This window comes from Pagrus pagrus (genome assembly GCF_965226575.1).
Source record: "Pagrus pagrus genome assembly, chromosome: 20".
NCBI classification, from domain to species: Eukaryota; Metazoa; Chordata; class Actinopteri; order Spariformes; family Sparidae; genus Pagrus; species Pagrus pagrus.
Window position 1 is genome coordinate 21,127,537 of NC_140207.1, and position 25,009 is coordinate 21,152,545.

At 43.8% G+C, this 25,009-nt stretch overlaps 1 protein-coding gene across 5 annotated transcripts; it reads right to left on the reverse strand.

Moving 5' to 3' along the window:
• Window positions 1-5,092: 5,092 nt before the first annotated feature.
• jcada (junctional cadherin 5 associated a) lies at window positions 5,093-24,971 on the reverse strand. Of its 5 annotated transcripts, XM_084340230.1 has the most exons (6): window positions 21,638-21,863; window positions 20,115-20,222; window positions 14,797-15,333; window positions 11,515-12,456; window positions 6,395-9,981; window positions 5,093-5,347 (listed from the first exon to the last, which is right to left on the reverse strand). In XM_084340230.1, the coding sequence occupies exons 3-6, from the start codon at window positions 15,165-15,167 to the stop codon at window positions 5,313-5,315; spliced, it is 4,935 nt and encodes a 1,644-aa protein (XP_084196356.1). In that variant the 5' UTR covers window positions 15,168-15,333; window positions 20,115-20,222; window positions 21,638-21,863; the 3' UTR covers window positions 5,093-5,312. The 5 variants fall into 5 exon arrangements, with proteins under 5 accessions (XP_084196356.1, XP_084196354.1, XP_084196357.1 ...); XM_084340228.1 differs by lacking the exons at window positions 20,115-20,222; window positions 21,638-21,863 and adding an exon at window positions 24,684-24,971; XM_084340231.1 differs by lacking the exons at window positions 20,115-20,222; window positions 21,638-21,863 and adding an exon at window positions 24,392-24,666.
• Between the last annotated feature and the right edge of the window lie 38 nt (window positions 24,972-25,009).

Genomic DNA, 25,009 nt, shown 5'->3' on the forward strand with positions numbered 1-25,009 from the left:
CAGACACATTTTGTCTAAGTGTCATAATGACATTTCTGTTGTAATTCCCTAAACTACACACAGTAAACAAAGACTACAGACTAATTAATAAATGATGAACATATCTGAATATGTTTTTATATGATGAGGTATGTTCTTCTGCTTCAAGCTAACACCTCATTATTCATTCTCAGGTCAACATACAGTGGATGCTATATCCAGAAGAATACTACCTTCTCCTTTGGTTTTAGAATAATGAAAAAATGTGATTAAAAAAAGAATGATATAAAAAAAAGATATAATGACTGACTTTTACTTTTTGGGCAAACTGTTCATTTAACACCCTGTGCCCAGACAAATTCCCAAACAGAAAAAAATAATATGCTTTCATTTTAACTTAATATATGTATATTTAGTCCATTAAGTCTTTCGCTTCATGGAGAGATCCCAGAGGATTCACTCGATAGAAGTCAGTTCCTTAATCAATTGAAATGGGTTAATTAATTTTTTACAATTATCTTTGACGATATTGAGAGAAATGCTCTGAGGCTGGACTGATGTTGATGCTTGACAGGCCTCTGCAACAACTATCGGCCAAAAGTGGAAGCAAGCTTATCTTTCTAGATCTGTGTCCATGTAAGTTGATCATTATCCCCATTATTACAGTGTTTAAACAATGGAGTCATTTTAAATGTTTTTCTGAAAGGTATGTTTAGTAACTATATATAATACAGCTTAATTACAGTGTTAAAGCAGTTAGAAAAATATATAAGAAGTCCATGTGGTGTTTTATTCAGCCCAGGTATTTGGGTTCTGTATCAGAACAACTCATCTCAGAACTAACTAAATACTTAAACTGCATGATAGGCTCGTTGATAAGGTAGAAATATTCATTGTAGATTGCACTGATATGAGGAATAAGAGACAGAAATACTAACAAAACAGGCTCTGTTCAGACCCACCTCAACATGTTACAGTACAGTTTCAGTAACAACGCCGTCAAATTTAGCTGCAGAACTAATTGTGCTTTAATGTAAATGAAGCGCTAAAGCAAAGTTACATGTTGAATGTCAGAATCAAAGCAGTGATTCATATTTTGATGCATTCTGTGCTGGAATGCAACCAGGAGCCATCTGAACGTCCAATGACTTGGATCATCATTTCTGTATATTGGATTCCTTGATCCTATTATTTGATGTAAACCAGTATACATTGCAATTACTTTTACTGAAGTAGGTCATTTTAGGAAGAGGTGGGTTTTATGGAGAGAGGGCAGTGCACAGCCTACACATCAATAACTGTTCAGGGGTATCCTCTGTTATGGCCCTTTTTTGTGCAAATACCTTTAAAAGAATCACTTTGTCTCTTCTCTCTTAGAATTCATCTGTGGTGATGATTCAGCCGATGGGAGACGGAATGATTACAGCATTGTTTAAGGTTAGACATTGAAACTCAGTGCTGTATTATAACGAAACAAAAAGTGTCTGTAGCACTGAGCAAAAAACTGTCAGGAACTAAATCTGGCATCAAATCCTTATCACCAGGTTATAACTGGTGAGAGAGCACAGATTCTTGAGAATTTGGGTAAAACAGGTTCCAATTTTGAAAAGAAAAAAGTGAAAGTGTTAAATTGATAGAGCAGGGTCTCAGCAATCATGAAGTATTTTGGTGTAACCTCCTGAGTTTGTACTTTTTTCATTAAATACGTGTCTCCCTGTCATTACTCAGTTTTGTGTCTGACACCGTCAGACACCATAAAAAGCTAATTATTCCTATTTCTTACATAGATTCAGAGCTTATAAAGTATTATGTCTAGACCATAAGTACACATATATTCTATTTAATGTTGAATATCCATTTTTGTAAATGTTTTTATACTACTTCACATGTACTCCTTTAGAAACTCTTACATTATGCAACTTTCATAGTTAGCATTAAATATACAAAATAAGAATGTACGACATGAAAACAACATTTTTCATTTTAAATAGAGAAATATTTTAACAAATCAACTACACTGGGGGAACAGATTGTAAACAATAGATTTAAAACAAACAAAAAATGTCCATCTGATGGTGTTCACATGGAGCTGTAGGTGGTGACTGAGGCCTAATTACAACAAACAAGTCCAACAGTTTCAGCACTCAAGTCAATGTTGCATTGATTAATAACTTTATACAACAGGTTGGTACAAATGACAATATCTCAGGCTCATTTAATCCTTTTGTAATTATTAACAACATTTGGTAAATCAATGAATGCTCTGATACCCTGAATCCATTTATGCCCTGATATGGACTGCTTTTAGTTTTATAGATGTTGTTCCTTCTACTCTTTCATCTGGAGTGTGTATTATACATTTTACATGTTTTTTTTCCAGTTCTTTATCAAATTTAAATGTTATTCTCTTGTTTTGGGACAACTTGTTTTGTGGGTACTGGGCTGGCATCTAATCATATAAATCATAAAATTACAAACAAACATGTAAAAATGTTACACTCAAAGACACACAGATGATCTACCATGGTCATTTTAAACAAGAACATTTTATTCATTTTATTATCACTTTTCTTCATGGGACATGTTTTTGCCAAAGTCTCAAGAATCAGTGAGAAAACTTTCCAAAATAAAATACAGGAAATAAAATGAAATTAAATTTAGGAAACTCCTGAGGGAAATATGTGGTTCATTAGCTGATAAATGTTTCATTCCATGTTCCCCAGCTCATCTCGTGCTGATTGCTGTTTGGTGCTGAGCAGGTAGTTTTTTGTGTATATTGTGCTCACATGGTGCAAAATCTTAAATTAAGTCTTGTCACACGGAAACCTTGAGGCCAAGTGGTATTGTTTCAGCATGGGACTGATGACTGGAATTTCATTTTTGGGTGAACTGTTTCTTTAATGGGAACCCAGGGGCATAGAGTATACAATGCAATGAGTTCTTTAGTTTTTAGTTACTATTTTTAAATACTAGCAGAACTGTCCAAGCTTTCTCTTGCATCATATAATGTATGATGTTCATGAATGTACAAAAATCAGAGACGACATATTTCATGCAAAGACTTTTATTTATGAATACTCTGCAGTACTGTACAGTAGCACACAGTTGTCTCTATTTCTGATCATTCTTAATGATCATATCTGATGTAGACAAATATTGTGCCTTCACAAACAGTTCCCTTTTCACAATAATCTAAAAATACCTGTTCTGTTTTAAATATGTAGCATAACTTTTTGAAAATAAAATATACATTATATGAAATATAACAGTTGTTTATTGGATAGACTATATAGTACCAAATGCAATTATATGCAAATACACCTTCTCTGTGTGACTTCTTACGCATTTCATGCACAAAAAAAGAGAGAAAAAAAAAATGCTGCGCATACAAAAGAAGCTGTACATACTTCTGTATGAAAATAGAAAATATCAAAGCAAGATGTGCACCAATAGTCTATATCATGTTACAAAGAACTTGCAGTACAAAAAGACCTACGAGAACAACCAGATAACACATTACCTGGAACACAGAGGTATGGGTACTGGGCTGGTAACAGGACAAAGACAAAACCTCGCACTGAGCTTCCACTGATGAACTCCGGTCAGAGCCACCGCCACGCAAGTCTACATCCAGATCCAACAACAACATCACATACAGCTGGATCGAAGAGTGACAGAGTCAAACAAGCAAACCAGAAGTTGCAGTTTTAATTTTGAATTTTGGTGCTAAACCCAGTGAATGTAGATGTCCAATGCATAGCATAAAGTTTGGTTTGGTATGTGTTTTAATTTCTCGTATTGCTACCCCATAAGTAAAGTGAGTGTTAACCAATTGCCAGTTATGCCCACAACTTATAAAGCACTGATATGTCAACATTAAATTATTGAACGTGTTCAGATACTGCTATTAGTATCCAAACAGCAATGTTCTGTACAGCATCAATAGTAAGCTTCTTCAGCTAAACATTAATATTATTATTGCCAAAAAACTCCAAATGTTTGTTTTCATGAAAGTAAAATGAGTTACTCATGTCCAGTTTAAATCAGGATTCATAAAACCAACAACACTGGATGTGTTACACACAAATGAAGTTCTCCACAGAAACAGTGTGTACAAGGCACACTGCGATCAATATAGCTACATCTATCGTTTCCTGCAAAAAAGCACTTCTGAAATCACACAGAAACCAAGATGTGAACAAAGAATAAACTCCACGGTTAAATATAGACTTCTGTTAATGCCACAAAATATAGATTTTCTTCTTCAACAGTATGAGGATTAACAAAAATAACACTTAAATCAGACGCTTGTGATACACGCTGCGACTGCTGATGATGAGACTGAGACTGACAGCACCGGGGAACAGGGAGGGTGCAAGTATGAATCCCTCAACTGTAATCTCTGAGTATTTGAAGAGATTATCAGGTGCTCACTGGTAACATTAAGCCAATAATCTCAGCAGTGCAAACCTAACACTTGTACCAAAAGGTAGAGCTTTAAAGCACGACATTTAAATGCGATCAGCTCCTTGAAATGGAGACTTACTACTCAAATCATGTCACAAACATCTCGTATAAGACGACTATATTGCTCTTGAGTGAAACTATTCAAGGACCACAGTGTTTCTCATTGCAATCCAGACTCTCTGAGTACATTCTCTATCACACAAGTATAAGAATAAAGAGCACAGGGTTTCATTAGTAGCACACCCAAAGACTACACTTCCAAAAATCTAGTCTTTTCTTAACATAGATAAGAAAATATACATTTCTTCAGCAATTAAATGTCTTAAATTGATTTTTTTATATTCTTCATAAAATCTTATAACTCTTTCTTATTTACATTTGGTGTGGTTAATAATACTGATTGTAATGCAATACTGTTGCCTTCTTGTTGTTTTATCTGTTACATTTCTTTTGTTTGTTGAGCAGAAGCACTTTTACATTCATATTTCAACACCCAAGCTCGAGAAGGAGCCCAAGTGCAGACGGGAATAATGACATGCATTTCTCCAAAAGCAAAAGAAGACAACTTCAAAAGAAGGAAGTCTGCTTGCTTGAGCAAATTAACTTTCTGAGAGGTGGAGAGAATGGAAGGACGAGGACGCCGAGGTTGAAAAGGCCTGGAGAATTGGCACCAGCAGTGCCTTTATTTGGCTGTAAAAATGCTCTCGCAGCACCAGGACAGTCAGTTCTGTGAGAAGTAATGTGTAACAATATTGGAGGGGTCACAGCTGACTAAGTCGTGAGGTGAGATGAAAGCCTTTGTTGTTGGAAAAAGCTGTTAACTTGAGAAAGACAGATTTCCACAGTGGTGAAGGCAGTGTCAGAGGTTACACTCTCTCCACTCGACTGGGGTCGTAGGAGTCTGATGAGAAAAGCGAGATTGAAAAGATGAGACAACACAATCCAAAACAAGTCAGAACAATATAATTTGCCCTGAAAAGGGTGGAAATGAAAGGTTCGCTGTGGAGTTTTCAGCCAACAGTACACAGTACTACAGAGCAATCTTTTGATGTGGGATCCTGTTTGGTTTGTATTGTGCCAATGCACAAAGACTGCATAGGTGACATTATTCTGTCAATGATTTCACATGGGTGGAATAAACCTTCAAAACTTTAACAAAAAGTATTAAACTAGGGTCCTGAAACTGTGGTCCTGAAAGTGCAGCCTCCGCTACTGCAGGAACGTAGTATTGGCTGTCTTTGTAAACTGCACAGGGCACCTTTAAATGAATAACTGAACATTTTGAAAAAATGCTTATAATCTTTCTTTTTAAGAATGAGATAAGAAGATTGATAGCGGTTTCGTGTCTATGCATTACATATGGAGCTATTATAGTCAGTGATTAGCCTAGCTTAGCATAAAGACTGGAAGCAGGTAGGAAATGGCTCAAGACCTGCTGATTAAAAACCTACAAACACCTCTTTACTAATGATCCTGTTGTATCTCATTTGTTTAATACATACAGTACACACACAGATGTGTAAAAACTACAATTTGTAATTTTAGGAGTTATGTGCTCGAACTACTTCTCAGCAAAACCAAGACAAAACCGATATACCAAACCCAACAATATAGCTGGAGGTGCTGCATAGGAGTATGTTAAGGAATCGCTCCAACACATAACCAATCTATATCCATGAAGTCTTTACATTCTGCTTGTGCACAGGTAGGCACACCCCATACCCACTCAAGCTCAGCACTTAATGCAAAGACACAACACTGATATCACTATTACTAACTCACACTCAGAAAGAAAGCAAATTTTTCCAAAAGATCAAGCAATCACCAACAGAATGAGAGTCTAACCTATTTTATACATAGCTAATAGCCATAATATAGTGTGATACTGCTCATTCTAATGGCAAAACAAGCATATATAAGCTTCATGTCTTAATTCCTTTGTGCCTACCTGAGACAGGGAGCATCTCTTCATCCTCCATATTCGAGGGGCCACAGGTCCCAGTGCTGAAGCTGAGTGGGAGCGTTATTTCTCTCTTGGGAACACTGCGAGGTTTAGGAAGCAGGGGAGGCTTCTTGAGCCTGGTGCGCTGCTTTGGTTTGGGCAACTTTTCTCCCTCCGTGCCTTGTGCCACCTCAGCTCTAGTGACGTCCGCCAAAGTCTGCCCATCTCTGCCCATCTCCACAGGCTTTTCTTTGTCATCCTCCACACATTTCAGCTCCACCTCTTCTTCTGGCTCATCTGATTTTAATTCAACAACCTCTTCTTTACTCCCTTCATTTTCTGCTTTTAGTGTAATCTCAACATTCATCTCTTCTGTCTCCTCTTCATGTCTTTGCTCTTCCTCACATATCTCTTCATTCACCTCTTCTTTAGGTTTACAAGCTTCTTCAGGATCTCCCAACTTGTCATGCGTTTCATATGCATTCTTGTGTTCGTCAGGGTTTTCATCCTCCTTCCCTCCTTCTGCCTCAACGGTATTAGCCTCTTCCTCTTCAGGTTGCTTGAGAGCTTCCTCCTTTGTCTCTTCCTGATCTTCAGTCTCCTCTCTGCTACCATCCCTCTCTTCAGAGTCCGACCCTTTGCTGAGGCGTCTCATTTGAGACACTGAGTCCAGCTCTTTCAGATGGGCCATCCTGTCTGTGGTTGACCTGCCCAAAGATGTAGCAGATGAAGGAGCGGAAGTGTTTAGCTTATCTTGCAGGTTTTCAATTAGTTTGCAAGCTCCACCTCGCCCCCTCTTCTCCACACTGCACATGCTAAGTGCTAGCTTCTCATCAGGGGTCACAGGCAGGGATAGGTGGAGCTTACTGGGTGGGAACTCAGGCATGTCCAGTACCACCAGGGACTGAATCTCTGTGTCCTCATTGTCGTCACCATCACTGTGGTTGCTACTGTGCTTTTGTCTTTCTCCTTCTTCATGGTCCACTCCTGATCCTGTTTCCTTGACCTCCTCTGTCTCTGCTTCCTCGACAATCAGGCTCTCTTCTATGACTTGCTCACACTCTTCTATCACCTGCTCTGTCTCTTCACCTTGACTTTGTAGTTTCTCACTTACAGTGGTATCTTTATCGTCCTGGTTGTCCTCTGACTCTTTGTCAGCCACACCCAAGGCTTCCACTGGGACGGATATACCCAGGATCCTAGCAGCCCTTTGCTCAATGGATTCATTTTCAGGGATACCTTTTGCACATTTGACCTCATACAGATTGCTGAGATCCTCTGCAGGTAAAGAATTGGCTTTCTCCTGGATTAGTAAGTTCTCCAGGTGCCTATCTGCTATGGTTGACTCATTCTTATAGGTCATAGGCTCAGACATGGCGTATCTCTTATCACCATCATCAATCCCAAACACAAAAGAAACCTCCCTGGTCAACCTAGTGATATGTGGTGACCCCTCCTTCTGAGGTGATCTGCTGTTTTCACTCCTGCTCCTACAGATCCTTAAATTCACCTCACCCCTGGATGGTGGAATGTTGTCTGACTTAGCATTTCTCTTTACCTCAGCTTGAAGTTCTTTATTTGTATTGTGCTCAGGACTACCACTATATTGAACAGGAGCTGTCTTGCACTCATACAACAGCTGCACTGACTGACTAAGCTCCTTATGATCGAGTGGAGATGGGACTGAGAGTGAGCGGTGCATTGGCTCCCCAGGACCACCAGGAGTCTCTGTGTAGACTGTTAACCCCACATCCCGAAGCAAGGACTCCTGAGGGACTGGGATGTCCTGTCTATAGAGCAGGTTTGATTCACTATGTGGGGGTAATGAGGGTGGAAGGCAAGTGTCTCTGGGACTCGGGTTGAGGAGTAATGATAACTCATTTGTTGGTGGTATGCTGTTGGCCTGTGGCCTGGAGAAAGCACTCCTAATGTCCATGGAGTCCAGATCAGCGGTAGAAGCCAAGGATCTTGATCTGACTTTTATGTTGGGTTTTTCTATGTGCATTGGAGGAAGACTGATGGCTTCTCTGCCTGGTTCTGGACCAGCATTGAAATGTGCTCCTGATTTAAACTGGTCTAATCTCTTATTCAACCCATCTATATCGTCAATGCACTGACCAACATTGGGTCTCTTGCTGATTGTGTCTTCCATTTCCTTATTAATGCTCTCCAGTTCACCAATGGCATCACAGGGTCGTCGGTTCACTGGCTTTAAGAGGAACTGACCAAAGGCCACTTGCTCTGCACTCTCTGGGGGACTGGAGCTGCTCTTCCTGGGAGATGATGGCTGCTGGTCCTCTTGATCCTGTGTTTTTGATGGCAAGGATGGGTCTTGATGTGAGGGTTGAAGTGATGACGGTTGTGTTGGGCTGAGGCTGAGACGGGAGAAGGCGCTGTTGCTAGAGAGATGAAGGTTTTTCTGGCCTGCCATGGGGTAACCATAAGGGGAGCTAGTGTCTGTCCCCAGACCACTGTCTGTGGCTATGTCAGAGACAGACTGAATAGGCTCTTTACCCCCAGGAGGACTCTGTGGTTCTGGACTTTTCACCACTGTCAAAGGTGATCCAGTCTGTGTTTCCTGGTTACGGTACTGATTTCCAGGCCAGGACCCAGCATAGCATAACTCTTTGTCTTCATTGGCTTGAAGTGCCCAGGCATCTATTATCTCCTTCCTTAGAGGAGCCCTCTTGTAGTTCCTCATTGAGGATGTGCTGCTGGTGTGAAAATGAGAGTAGTGGGGTCTGATGGGCATCTCATTCACAGACTTACTCCGCACATTCAGGCTCTCTTTGAGGCCCACAGCGAAAGTGTCTGCACTGGTGACAGTCAGGCTTGGCATTGTCTCATTGTTGTTCTGATCTGCCGCTAAGTCTTTGTTAATGTTAGTCGGTGTGTGAACAGGGACAGACACAAGGCAGAAGATGGTCTCACTCACTCTTCTCTTCGTGTTTCTGTTGTTCTCTGGCCCTGAATCTGGGGCAATTTTCTTCACTTGGGTGATGGTTTCTGCAAAGACCTGATCTGAGTTGGACCCCTGGTGAGAAGACGTCCTTGTTAATGGGGCCTGGAAAGCTGAAGAGGGAGATGGAGGAGGACGTTGGTTTTTGGGATATCTGTTGTTGCAGTTTTGGTCAGTTGCTGGGAAGTTATCGACAGTCTCTTTGTGCAAATCACTGTGCCACCTGTTATTGTCATTGTCGAAGTTGCTAGAAGACGTCTGGTTAGGATCATTGGCCAGTTTGGCAGCGATGAAAGGCCCCAATGGCGGGGGCAAAAAGGCACTGTCGTCGGATACAGGTTCCGACACGGTGACGCTGGGAAGCTCGTTGCGGATGTGGCGGATCTTGTCAGCGTCCGTCAGGGAGTTGCCACCCAGGGCTGAGGAAATATGGCGAATGCGGGGGTCATCAAAGGGGATATACTGGATCCCTCCACCAGGGTGCTCCTGGGTTGTATACACCGGGTAAAGCTGCTTCTGCCCAGGCATGTTCCTCTCTCTCTGGGGATCAGGCCAGGAGCCAGCTGGATGTCTGGCGAACCAGTGTGATCCATCTGGAGCCACATGTATCTGCTGGTACACATCCCCTCTGTACCTATGTAAAAACAGCACAGTTGCACTTTATCTAAGCAGCAGTGACTTCAACAACACAAAGGGAATACATAAAGAGTGAGGGCTTAAAGAAAAGATTTAAGTGATGTTAATAAAGCAAATTTTACTTATATACTCCAGTATCTGTTTAGCAAGTTGGCAACTACTTTAGCAAATGGACTCAATAGAATTGGAGCTTATTTCCTGAATACAACACAGGGTATACCTTCATTGCACAGGAGATATAAATATCAACAGATATTAGGGGTGTTCCAACAAGGGTACCTCACGATTCGATTCGATTTTGATTATGGGAGCTTCGATTCGATTATTGGCCACGATTCTTCGATTATTGCAATTTTTAATGCTTTTTTCCATACAAGATTGATTTTGTCTTCATCTGTGGCTATATTTGTAAATAAATAGCCTATCAATTAACTCAGTTCCTCTAAAACTACACTCATAAAGTAAATAACAAGGTTTTTTGAACATTTGACTTGTATTTTTCAAAGACACAAAATATTTTATTTTATGACTATGTAAACATTTGCACTTTGACCTACTTAACTTTGACCAGGGAAAGCTCCACTTGCAGGAGAGCCCCCTCTATGGGCGGAAAACACTGAAAACAGTCAAGCCCTGGATTTAATGAGGCGTAAACATGTGACGTGACGTGGCGTGAAGCACGAAGTTGGGCAGTGATCAGTGACAACAAAGTTGTCTTCAAAATAAGAGCTTTACATTGCACCCCCTTGGATTTTAGAGCTGGGTTCTTAGCGGGGGGCTTTTAATTTGAAAGTAGCGACCGTTCGTAGCTTGCCGCTACACAACAGCTGACAGTCAGCAGCTACTAGCTGTTTGGTTGTGTCCGCTAGCTGTCAGCTACAGAGACCGAGGAGACGGTAGCATCTCCCGGATCTCAGCGGCTTTCCAGTTGCTCATCTTGACATCCGCGGATGAAGTGATGAACTGACTGCTGTGATCAGCTGTTTCCTGGTTTTAAAACTCCCGGCTGCGGGTCGCACAACAGTGCACGCTATCGACACCTCCGCCCATGTCCCGCAATTGCCGGCACATTGACGCCTCGGATTTAGATAGCAATGGAGGTGGTAGTAAGTGTACCCTCAGAGGCGTCAAGTTGGCAGACCAAAACAGACCGCCAATTTGCCGCCTTCTGTCTAAATGTGCAGACCTAGCAAAGCATCGACGTTAATTAATCGATGCCGAATCGTCACGTGAAGCATCGCGATGCATCGCCACATCGATGAATTGCACCCACCTCTAACAGATATCCCCAGAGAACTTATAACAGTAAATTATCTAGAGAAGCTTTGAGCCTCCCTGTTGTTACTGGATAACACAAACCCCAATTGGAGAGATACATCCCAATCTGGATTGGGCCTGATATATATATAAAAAAAGTAGTCCCTTTAAAGCATTCCTTTGTCTTGAAATGGTAGATATATCTGAATAATCTGTACTCCCAGAGCTATCACATTTCTTACATCAACTTAACACAAAGAAAACAGCGGTTTACCTGTAGTCAACAGCAATTTCCCCATATCCCCGGCGCCCCCCTCCCATTATTGGAGCTCTTTTATATGATGGAGGAGGGATGTATCCTGGAGGTCCAGAGTCCTGTGCAAAATAGTCCAACTGGGGGTCAACTGTCCTTGATATGGGAAGAGGCGTTCTGTCCCTGGACTGGGAAATCACTGAGTCTCTCCCAGACAACACCTCACAGCTTCCCCTGATCTGCTGGTGCATCTCATAGGACGGAGGTCTTGGGGGTCGGGTGAAACGGGGCTTTGGTGTCATTGAGAGTTGGTTGGCACTAGCCGGCCTGCCATTCTCCGGACAGCGGGGCGCCCTGTACAGGTCGTGGTGTGACAGTGGGTGGCCATTGACCCGCCTGTACAGTTCCTGTCCGGAGGAGGCTATGTCCACATATTGCAGGCTCTCAGGCTGCAGCATCCTGGGCAGGGACTGGGATTTGGCTTTGGTCCTGGGGTGGACTACCATGCCCTCTGGTGTCCTGGCATGGAGCCGCTGCTGCTCCTGTGCCCAACGCTCACCCTCACTCTGTGACAGCTGGCGGCCAAAGCTCACAGCTGGACGCCACTCATCTGTCCCCAGGCTCTGGCACTTCCTCTCAGCCACCATCCTCCACTGATGGAGGGCAGCTTCCCTCTCTCTAGAGCGTACCTGAGCCTGGACCTGCGCTTGAGCCTGCGCCTGAGCCTGGGCCTGGGCTGCCCAGCGCTGCCTCTCCTGAGCCGCCCTCTGACGCTCCTCTGCAGACAATTCTTGGCCTCTTGCTTGTTGAGACCCCTCAGGCCTACAATAAACCCCCTGCCCACTTCCATGGGGCTCTCTGAAGTCAGCATAGTCCAGCAACACAGTGAAGTCCTGGCCTCTCCTCCTCCAGTACGACACGTCCTTGGACTGTGACTGAGGACCTCTGGTGCCATCACAGAATCTGTGAGGAAACACACACAAATAAAGTTGTTGGTACACTTCAATCTAAGCGCCTGTTGGATGGTCAAATAGTGTCTCAAACCCCATTCCTCTATACACCTTTCCAATGTCAGAACTGGCTTAAGGCTTTTTTATTTAAATGTTTTTAATTTAATTTTTTATTGTTACTTCTGTTACATTTGTCCCTTTTCATGTTCAAAACAATGAATTCTATCCATGAAAGACTGCTCAAAACTGTCTGCAGCTATCCTCGTATTTGATCGATGATGGCAAGCAGTTCAGCCAGCCTCGGTGTATAGCCATTCAAAACAGCCATTACACTTTTACCATCAATCAAGTATCCATCAAATATGTTTTGAATTAACTAGATCGTTTGGAACATAACCTGACCTTTAAGATCCTTTGAGGGTTTTTTTTGTTGGTTCAAAGATGAGCCAATGCAATGTGCAATGTGAAGCTAAGCACTTTTAATATTTTTCACATTTACTAAATGCAAACAATTATGTACCTTTCAAAGAATAAGAGGCAAAATAATCACTGATGTGGACTACAATGTGGACAGATTAAAAAAATCTCCCACTAGATGGAGACAGATGATCATGAGTAGCAGTGCAGTGTCTGGTAATTGTGATTTCCTATGGGACATAATGAACACATTACACAATGACACACTGTGGCTGTTAGTCCCGGATGTCCTCCAAGACAGATCAGCAATTTAGAGGACATTTCATTGACAATCTCTCTATTGCACTGTTCTTTAGCTTCAAATCTGAGAAAATGAGAAGCATTTCACAAAACCTATGTAGGGAAAGCTCCTGCCGTGTCTTTGAGAAGATGTTTGATAGCAGACCTGACAACAAGACGCAATGGGTCTCTGCATACAGCCTGTTCATTTCAGGCTATTTGTGGAGTGACTGACTGACTGACAATGCAAACGAGACGCATGCACATGTGTACTACCCCTCGAGGCCAAGGCCACTGAGTGTCCTTGACATTTCCATCCATGATCATCACTGGCCAGAGATGTTTGCTGGAGGAAGGGGGGGTAGCAATACCAATCCTCTAAATTTAAGGACATCTCATGTAAGATGGGTTACCATCATTAGTCTAATTGGGTCTAAGTAGCACTGCCTAATGGGAATGCCAAGATAGGCCTGTTCCTTATCTAAACTCAAGCTGCCAGGCAAAACGGATTTGGATCAGAGGAAAAAAGAGGGATGAACAAACAACAGACTGAAATCACAGAACATATGTCTTAGCAATTCCCACACTCCCAATAGAATGCTCTGATAGCACTGGCAGAGCAGCGACATGAAAATGCGGATTACTGGTCTCAAAGAATAAAACCCAAAAGTGAAAAAACACTGTCACAACCACTGACATTATTCAAGGTCATTTGATTATTTTCAGTTGCTCTGTCACTGGCTGGTGGCAAAAGGGATTAGAGGAAAAAAAAGAAAGTCAGCCAAACAAAATGTAAAGAAAAAGGGAAAAAATCTGACAAGCCTGCCTAATTGTGTGGACATGGGAACAGCTGTATTGACTTTGTCTCAGTTACAGCACACTAACCCCCTGAACTGGTGCAAATAGGCAAACTAAACATTCCTATTTTCAGGAAAAAATAAATCGGCTGCAGCCTGACGCTATCTCTGGAAGCATCATACGTTCTAACAGTCCCTACCCGAGAGGGTTTCAATTGCATAACTCCAGACTAAGCTAAATATAGCCTATCCTCCATATACATATTTAAATAAACCATATAAGAATCCTGTATTATTGATGGGGTATGCCTTATATAAGTAGGTATAATGCTTGTGATACAGTGGAAGCTGGTTATGCATATTGCTTATGTTTGGGGGTACAATGGGGAAAAGGGTATCCTCACATATCTGTCAACTTGTATGTGTTGAACTGGGCATACTAAAATGGGGCACACAGGGCTGCCGAAAAGCTGTTTTGATTACAACTCCACGGTCCCGTGTGGCAGATTAAGACTCCAACACACATTATCCCTCCTCCTCTAAACAAGACTTGACTGAGAAGAGGAGGACAGAGGGAAATAGCGATGAAATTAGAGGAAGTTATACACAAGGGGAAAGAGAGAAAGATGGCAAAAGGGGCTGAGCGGCAGTATTGGGTAGTTGCAAAATCCCCATGCAAAACTCTTTGATGATTTATCTAATTTCATTAATCTGCTCCATCAAAGCACCATAACAATGAATGACTGTGTCATTTATCAATAAAGGGTGAGGGCTACCATAACCAGGACAGAACATGCAAAAGGGTCGATCACACTGGAGCACATCACTGTTCTCAAGGTGCAGCCCAGACTGTGTCTTACCCGCTGTCTGAGGTTAGCGACTCTCCCAACGAGTGGGTGTCAATTTGGCTCCGGTTCTCCCCCTCCCGCCTGGACTGGCTCCTGTCCCTGGGTTCGTTGTTGTTGTTGGGACAGCCACCGCCATACGCTTGTGGCTGCCTGGTTCCGCCACCATTCCTATAGGGCACCATGGGCCCTCTTTCATAGCCGTTCACTGTCCTGGGGCCGGGCATGTTCTCCAGGATTTCATGGTGTTTGCTGTAGGACGGCGGTGAGGACGAGGGAGCCTGGCGGGATGAGGATGCTGGGGCTGGGGTAGGGGTGGAGGAGGAGGTGGTATGCTTGGGCAGCTTGTATCCATGAGAGATGAGGAGGTCCTCCACGCTGTACATGGTCGCATTTGTTTATGCTGGTGTGTTTTCTTTTTTTCCTTTCTCTACGTTTTTTTTTTTTTTTTTTGAGAGAGAGAGGAAGGTAGGTCGGTTGTCAAGGCGTCTCTGCTTCTTCCCTACATGCAGCGGCAGGATCACCGGCACAGCTGCGCAGCTGAGGCCATCACTGGGAAAAAAAGACAGAGGGGGACGACATGAAGAGACAGGAAGAGAGACAGAGAAAAGAAGGTGACGATAAAACCATTATCCCCGCTACCCGTGTCCAGTCAAGGGTCCCAACCCATATAGACAGTTGAGAGGACTAAACAAAAAAGGACCCCAAACCCAAATTCTAAGCCGCGACGACAAAACCGAGATCACCCGCCTTCCTAACTGTCTGCCCTAGTCCTCCTAGCAACAACCTTCTTTCCATCTCCGATCACCGGCACCAAACCCATCCATGTCCAGTACTGAGGAGGACTGGGAGGTAAACAAAACACCCTCAAAAGCAACCGTCAATAGCATGATGATCAGTGGCGACAAGACTTTCAGAAGGCTGCTGGTGCTGCAGTGAAATGTCACTGTTTACAGTGGGCTCCCTGTAGACTTCCATACAGTGGCTGTAAGGTAGCTGTTCGCAGCCAAGCACTGCTCATGTTTTGCATCAATGAGGCAGCTGGGGGATTGTATTCCTCTCTGCTCACCTCCACATCCTCTCTCTCGACATCTTCTGCTCATCTCAAAAGTATGTTATGGTTAGAGTCTAAAAGGATGAGGATGATTTTTTTTTTTTCTCAGCTATATGCCCTAAAAAAATTCCGTCTTGGATAAGGGTTTGCATATTTCTTGCATATTCAGGTGGTTTCCTTAATCCTCTATGATAGCCAACTGAGTATATTCAGGGCTTCGACAGTTTGTTGGACAAAACGTACAGAAGTCACCTTGGGCTCTGGGAAACTGTGATGAAAATTTGTCACTATTTTCTCACATTTTCGAGTTCACAATTAATCAAGAAAATAATTAACAAAACGAATCAATAATTTAAACAATAGCAGTTTTTATGTGTTTTCTTTACAGGCACCAATTTTGACAAAGCTTCCCACAAAGCAGTAGAGCAAGGAACACTGCAATTACATATTCTACAGTGATTTAAAGGTAAATTAGCATTATGACTTTTGCTTTCTTCCCAAGAAATGACTGTTAGTGTTAGTATCAAGGACTGGTGAGGAATCGAATTGATGGTACCCGGGGTGCATCTGCTCATGATGTAATGCCCTTGATGAAGTCATGCTTGCTGCCTTGTCGACAGGACAGATGCTGCTGCAGCCCACTCATTCAATACTCTCCACTGAAACAGACTGCCAACAACCTGGCTGTCCTTAATAAGAAATGGCATTCAGGAACAGCAGCGTGAGACTCATTGCCAGAATCAAATGCTGTTCAGACAGTTTAAAAGCCAATCACACTATGATTGTTGAATGGCAGAGCCAAATTGCTTGTTTTCAGTTCTGAAAAACAGACGGCCAACACAGCCTCACCAAAATGTATTCAGCTGCAAACAGATTTGCATTTGTTTAGCTTCTTAGCGTTTGTTTTGCCATGATAGTCCCATAGAGATGAAAAAATCCATCTAGGAAAGGAGTCCTGACTCAGAGGGCAGAATCACTACCCCACTTTATTTCCTCCTGCTCCCTCCCTCCTTTCCTCCCATCCCCCCTCCTCCTTGTACCTGAACCCTAGGATAGCCTACCAGGTGATTAACGGGATCCAAGACCGTGAAATGCCGCTCTCTTTGTATGTCTGGCTCTCTAATACGATTATCTTTTTCATTTAAAACCTTAAACCTGTTAGTTTTGGAGGATTGACTCTTGGCGCTTACCCAGTTAATACTTTTGTTGAGTTTAACTCTTTCCATTTGCGTTTTGAGTAATCTCCTCAAGGAGAGGCTAATTCTGCGTTTGAAAGAAGGGTTCTTGTGAACAATGTCGATGCCAAAAAAAGGGGGTTTTCAGTTTACGTCATTTGCTTCCAGATGAGCATGTGGACCTGGGACATACAGTTTTTCATTGAGTGTTACTCCATGAACTGTGGTTGAACTTGAGCTGGGCAGCAGGCCAGTGACCATGTTCAATATGTCATGTAGTGTCCCTTAAAATCTGTAAAAGCAAGCAAAATGGAAGTAAAGATGATAATATTTGTGGCCATTTGTCACTACAGATTATTCAACCAAAGCCACCTGATAAAGATTTTTCTCTACAATAGAAACATCTTTGATATTTTAAATGAAGAACCAACACCAGAAGCCAGTATCATACTGAAAGATCAGTCAGATTGGCATTATCACCTTTCCTTCCTGTAGATGAAGACTATCCCTCCAGTCAGGCAAAGGCTTAATTAAGTGAGCCTGAGGTCAAGGGTTATGTTTATTAATATGATAATTCACTTTCGTTATGATAGCTGCACATTAACCTGTCTTAACTGCACATCCATATGCTATCTAATCTAGCTAAACCCTTAATCTGAGGCAATTTCTCTTGGTGTCATCACTAAATGAGGATTATATCCATCGTCAGTAAAAGTGAGGATTTCCTCCGGTAAAGTGACCTGCCCTCATTCAGTCCCCCACCCATAACCCAGCCCCGCTCCTTCCTTCCCATGACAAGCTCGGTTTAAATACTGCTAATGCCGTTACGCAATGGAATTACCCATTTTATATCAAATAAAACCTCGGATTCAAGCAACGGTATGCAACAATGGCCGGCTTTCATCCCCCCAAACACAACAACATTGTGTTTCGCTACAATGCTTTCTTGTGTGCAAAAGACTGGCATTACAGGCTCTTGAATTTGGCAACTGGAAAAAAAGGGCAGATCTGCTGCATTTTAATGACATGGCTCACTCAAAGAGAGAAATTAATGATACAGTTTATGGATAACTTATGCTGCAAAGTAAGCTAAAAATAAATAGAACCACATGAGGGCTGTCGGTTCCCTACAGACGACCCTCACACCAGCCTCCGCATTTTCTCCAATCAGCCACTCTACACTACTAGTGTAATATCATTTACATTTAATACCTAGTCACACATGCAAGGCCACTGCCTTTGAGGTCAAGTGAACTTTTGTCAAGGCCTTGTTTATTAAAAACAGGTACAAGCATTTTTTGCAGGTTTTTTTGTTGGGGGGGGGGGGTTACACCAGCGGCAGGCTGCAGGGGCATGACAGCTTGCAGGTTGACAGTTTGGTGTCAGCTCCTTATTCATGGCCCAACTGAGATGAGGGCATAGTTGGGAGGTGGGGAGGAAAGGAAGCAGAGGGACAGCATGGATGGCAGACAATGCAGGACAGAAACCTAGATCAGGCCTCAGGGAGGACAGAACTGCAGAGTTACAGGGTGTTAGTATATAGTCCAGATTGCAAGCATGGGTTACAGGCTATTTTAATAAACTTTATAAATAGTCAGTAGTGGTGAAGGTCCGTGTAAAAAGAAGCAAAAAGTAGAAGAACAGATTTTTTTGCCCTGTGGTCAAAACAAAGTGAGTAACAGTGATTAATGTTGTCCTGAAGAAGACACAGATGTGTTAAAATAGCACATCCCTCCGAAAAGTGAAGACAAAAACAAATCTGGATTTAACAGGCTCCAGCATAAAAACACCACAACAAAAGAAATCTCATACACCAGAGCCTGGAACCTAAAAGACGATTAGCCTGCTTCCAAAAATATTCCACAAGAGCCGCACCTCGCCGCCACATTGTTCCCAGTCACCTTGGATCTATAACAACTGACCCAAGTGGGCGTGTGCTTGGCTAGTCTCTGGCCCGCATCTGTTAGGACTGTGCACGCACAGGGGTTTCTCAGGGATGACAGCCCATCACATTCAGCAAGCAGCAATGGTCCGCACATTGTTTATCTATGTGACATCACTGTGCCGTCTCTCTTCCTGAGGAAGTGCGTCGTTGCGGGGACGGAGGAGAGCCGACAGTGTCGCAAATGTTTCCAATCAGGCTCTCCGTTTGTCCTGAGGAAAGACGTTAGAGGCCAGAGGAATGAACAGCTCCACACCTCAGGCCATATTTTACCACACACTGACCTCTAGGAAGCACAATGTTCTCCACTTCAGGTAGACTGTAACTCAGCAACATAAAGTGTAGGCATATTATCTAGGGAGCTATATGCCCTCTGGACACCCACCATCCATCAGAAAAATCCCACTGGGCTTAGGAGCCATGCAGTTTAAGGCAATTAAATCACTATTATGACGATGGAAAATGGAGGTTTAAAATCAGGTTTGTAAACTATCACGTGAACATCTGCTTGCATGATACAAACAACAAAAGATTTCACTGAAGAGAGCTCATCACCACGTTGCAAACCATGTGCTTTCCCAAGCATCCACGCCCTCCTGGTGGAGAGTAGCGACAGGCTGGGCCCGTGCATTGTGAGTCAATTAGCTCATGTGGAAAGGTTTAGCCAAAAAACACCCACTTACGTTATTTTGTTGAGCGTATCCCATGGCAACAGTTGTTTTGCTTTTGTGAATGGCAGCTCACAGACAATAGCATGTGGGCCGCTGAGATATTCCCGCTGCATTGCCTCAGTCCAAAACTTATTACAGGCAGACTCTGCTGGCAGCTAAATCAAAGGCAGGATGGGACAGGGTGGGGGTGCTGTGGTGTTGGGGTGTTGTTTTTATTCCACCATATTCCAACACATCACAGTCTCGAACAGTACGGTCTGGTTCTTATTCATTTCAGACTGTCGCAAAGTAGTCCAGCCAAACATTTATCCCATGCAGTATCAGTGTTTGAAGGAAAATGTTCAATAACAAACGAGCTTACGCACCAGAACAGTACAGCTAATAGCTCATTAATGCACAAGGCGACGACGTGCAGCAACCAGTAAGACACTGACAATGAGGGTAATTATATCAACGGACTCATTTTCCATTGTATAGCAGGCTTAACTCACGTCAGCTGAAATTTGACGTCATGAGATCTCCTTCGACTGAATGCATCCAACTCTCGCATGTGGAGGAAGATTCAAACAGCACAGCTACTGCCAGCATTTGACAATTACCTTATCATTAAGGAAGAAAAAAAAACATAAAGCAGAGGTTATTAGGAGGCACTGTTATGAAGCACAGTAGGCTTCACCTGCACTGAACTATTCCCAAGCCATGCTGTTTCTGAGCATGCCAAACTGGCTTCATGGTAATTAGTGTCTATCAAGGTCCAGGGCTTGCTAGAGATGACAGTGGCACGCTTTATCAGCTAGAAACACAGTGATCAAAGGGTTAGCACACGCTGGCTCTCTGCTAATCAGATGGACTCTGCATGCCTCCTGTACAGTCTTATAGAAGGAAAGGTAGAATCCACCATAAACACAGCGAGACAAAATCCAAGATGCTGTGCTTCATCAAGATATCTGAAGCTGTCATGTATAAATAATGTATATATATTAGAGGTGTGAATCTCCACTGGCCATGATTCAATTTGATTATGATTCACCTGACAGTGATTAGAATGACAAATCATCCTTGCTGCATCAATGTATGGCATCTTCATAATCACAATCCCAATGCCAGTGTGCATGTGACCCACCGCAACACATAAACATAACATGAAGCACAACAATCTGTCTGCAGTGCACCAAGCGAGCTCTAAAATCTACAAAAGTATTGTTTGAACATCGCAGATCTTAGACTATGGCAAACATCACAAACATGACTCTGCTGCACGCACCTGTCTTATACACCTTTTACACCAAAATTAGCTTGTATATGGAGGTTTTTTTAAAAGCAGGTACAGCCGCTAAAAATAGGCGCTTGACTCCTTTTCTATTGCCAGTGTAAGAGTTTGAGTTTGCCTTTCTGTTTAGTTTTTGTCAGGGAACAGTAGAAGCAGCAGATCACAAAGCTCGTGAGACTACATCCAGGAGACATTTTAAAACATTTTTGAATTAGACACATCATTTTTTTCTGGAGCTGATAACAGAAGTTGCTAAGGAGTGAGACATCTCGAAAGCCACTTACTGCCACTAACTGTGGTTACTTATTTAATATCTTTCACTCAGTCTCTCTTTCAATCTCAGTGCCGACAGAACGATGGTCGAGCGCTGCTTGAACAGAGGCGGATTTGAAAGTATAAGCCAGCGGCCTTACCCAGGTGTTTTGTTTCCGTCACAGCCAATCGGAGCCGGAGCTGATAAACCCGTGACTACTGCAGAGTCGATTGACGCAGGATTAAATGCAGATTGTACACATTCACACTGAAGACAAAAGCCAGAAGTCAATGGCTGTTAGGTTTTTGTCCAGTGTGAAAAGGGTATCAGAGTTGGACAGCAAAGTCGACAGTGCCTCCTCAGTTCTTGGCTGATTAGCAGGGCTCACTGTAATTCTTCATGGTTGCAGACGTTAGCTCTGGGTGAAACATGGTCGGTTATTTTTGTGACGCAGATTTTACACAGTGTGTCTCATCCAGTTCTGGGCTCACCTAGTTCACAACATCATATATGTCTGGATGTCCGCTTTCAAAATACTGGGTGCTTTTGTTGTCATTTGCTGCTGATGTCTGCCTCCCTCCGTGATTTCTCCTCGTCCACAAGTTAACGTATCAGAGCAATGCTGCAGCAGAACTTTACAACTTCATTGTCCACGCAAGGCCGAAAAATCAACAATCAACATAGGCTGCTATCCCCAGTTCATGCTCTGTCACTGCATCGATGCAGAATCTTCCGCGTCCCCATGGCGATGCATCTTATAACCGAGAAATTCCACACCTCTAATATAAATATATATGATGTAACAAGGAATTATGCCAACAGATGGCTGTGATGCAGATTACAGGTGGAATGAAACATTGTCATGAAAGATGGCCTGATGAATTTGGAAAAGGGCTATGTAAACACGAGGGCTTTCTGAAGGGCTCCATCAGAGCACTGACATAAACCTGACACAAAGACATCACAAAGCAGGCAGCCATCTGCCTGACATGTGAACATCCACCGGCTATTCAACAATATATAAGACTAACGTGCATTTCAGGCCTCAGATTCACTGCCCTGCGTTCTCACTCTGAGAGCCACACTGGCAGATGTCAGTAGCTTTCACACGTTTCTGGCTGGCTTCATCTACCAGCCTCCTTCCTCCTGCCTGCGTCACCTCTGCTCTGACATCACATGTGACATCACACAGGACCTCCGAGGGGATCCCTGTAGCCGGGCAAACATCAGATGACTTTCAAAGGCTTTGCTTATAGCTACCCAATGGCAGAGAAACTCATTTTCTTGATGGCCTAGAAAATGAAGCTGAAGACAGGCGGAGTGGACAGAGAGAGGAAGACTGTCATGCGTGCCGAAAACAACTCATGCACACACATGATTACTGGAAAGGGAAAGTCTAGCCCCGGGATTACCAGGCTGCCTGCAACACCAGGAAGCCATCCGAGCCCACACTTATCGCTGGCTGTGTGGACCACTCCTGAAAGTTGAACTGGTATGACTCATCTCATGTGGACCGTGGAGGGCCCCTCCAGTTTCGCTGACCAACCCTTTCCTCTGCTGCTGGAAGGAATTAATGAGCTGCTTCCCTTCTTAATACACTCCCCGTCCCGCCATACCCCACCCCCCCTCAGGGCATCTAGCAGGGCCTTGTGTTCACACACCATCCCATTTTCAAGGATGTGTGAAAGACCTAATGCATAACACACTTAAGATCCTTCGTACGTTTCCCTGTGAAAATGCACATTAGCCGGAGCTGATCTGGGCTCTGTTTTGCAGCCTTTTCAACTCGTCAGCTGCTGTTATCTGCAAGTTCTTCCTCTCCTTTACTGACATTTCACTAACAGCTTCTGATGCAAGCTCACCCAGCTCTGAAAGGTCTTGGCAGGAAGGAGCAGATCACGTCCAGGCAATGTTACTTCCGACAGTGCTTCCATAATAAGTGACACTACCAAAACAATCAGATCACATAAACACTACACAGTATCATCTGTAAGTTGAACAGAGCAGGTGAAATCTTTGATAATGTGGCCTCTAGAGGTCCCTGTGTGACAGAAACAAATCATGGACAAGAGCTTCTAAAATTAAAGTCATCAGGCGTTTTGCTAACACTGTGACATAATGAGGGGTATGAGCAAAGAGCTGCAGCCACTGTCTCATCCGTCCACTCTTTAAATATTACCACACTGTAAAAACCCTGTTTAGCTCCAGCTCCTTCAATATTAACACAATATAAAGCTCGTCGACCAGGTTCAGGCCACTGACAGCAGGATGGCTGTTCACAGTTGAGGTCAGGAGGCTGCGTGAGGAAGGAGAAGAGAGGTCGAGCAGCAGCCATCATCATCATCATCATCATCATCATGCGAACAGCAGGTGTGACAGAGTGACAACACGCACACATCAAAGCAATCTAAACTTAGCGAACCATTTGCCAAGAGCTGTTCGCAGCTCGTTTTTCATCGCCATTTGGTGCTCCTGAGCACCGACCGGGACCGAGAGCTGCGGGACTGGACCCGACCGTTGTCACCGAGTCCTTATGAAATGATTGACAGGCTCGGCGTGACGTTAGCCCCGCTGGTTCCGTTGCAGGTTGCTGCCGTAGCATACTAGCCTAGCAGCCCCCCCCAAATGCGCGCAGTTCACAGATGCGAGCAGAAAGCACGCCAAATTCCGTTCAAACATCTGTCCGTTTAAGGTTTCGTTGCAGTAGTGAGCAGATGCATACCTGAGTGAAGCCCGGAGACCTCCTACGGATCAGTAAGAGGTGCTCGGGTAAATTCGGCGGATGAATGACCCACTATACAGACTGTATTTCAATGAGACAGTCTCTGTTTTATAACTCCAGCTGCAAGTATCGCCCATCACGGCACACTGTGGGAGAAATACTGCTGAGGAGACTGAAGGGGAAGCAATTCTCTAACTTATAACAGTATACAAGTAATAGGTGTTTGGAGTGACACAGAATGTTACCGAACACAAGCCCGGGTCGCAGTGTTTCCCCTTCAGTCCTGAATCAGCGCTCCTCTCGGCAGAAACCTCTGCTGGTGAGCTCGGACAATTAAAACTGCGTTTTTGGACGGAGTTTGGCCTCTCTTCCTCAGCAGACACGGGGCTAACGCTAGCCCAGCTAGCTCCATCAGCAGTCTTTAACCTTCAGCTGATAGGAGCGCGTCCGCAAACAGTGGCAGTCACACCGCACACTCGCTTCAAGTGAAGCCATGAAGACCTCCATCCTCCCACCGCTTCACCTTCTGATGCCGCGTCCTCGCGGCGCCACAGCCCGCTCCTCGGCGCTCTGATCCCGCCACAGGAGGCAGAGGCAGCCGGACAGCCGAGGCAGCTGGCTGGGCTTCAAGTTGAGGGACGGCTGGAAATGTTGAAGGCAGAGCAGATGCGACTGTCCACCTCTGTGTGCGACTCGCAGCAGCTGCTCTCAGCCTCCTCTGACGACCGCATGTGTCGTGAAATGTAGGAAAACACAAGTCCCGACGGACGGCTGGGTGCCAGGCGGGTTACAGCTCGACCTGGAGCCGCTCTTACCTGTTCAATGCGTCGTTGCGTTGCCGCCTAGTCCCCAGCGCTCATCCCCGCCGCTGCTCTGGACGGACTGAGCTGAGATCTGTGAGGGAACAGCCCCTCTACAGCACAGAGCACACAGCTCACAGCACAGAGCAGGAGACATCCCTCTGCTCCAACACCAACAGGAGGCAGGCAGCTGGACACACAAGGTCACTGCACAGCCAGCTTCAACACATAGGCATCAAACTCTCTGTTCTATATTTACATCTATCTATCTATCTATCTATCTATCTATCTATCTATCTGTCTGTCTATCTATCTATCTATCTATCTATCTGTCTGTCTAT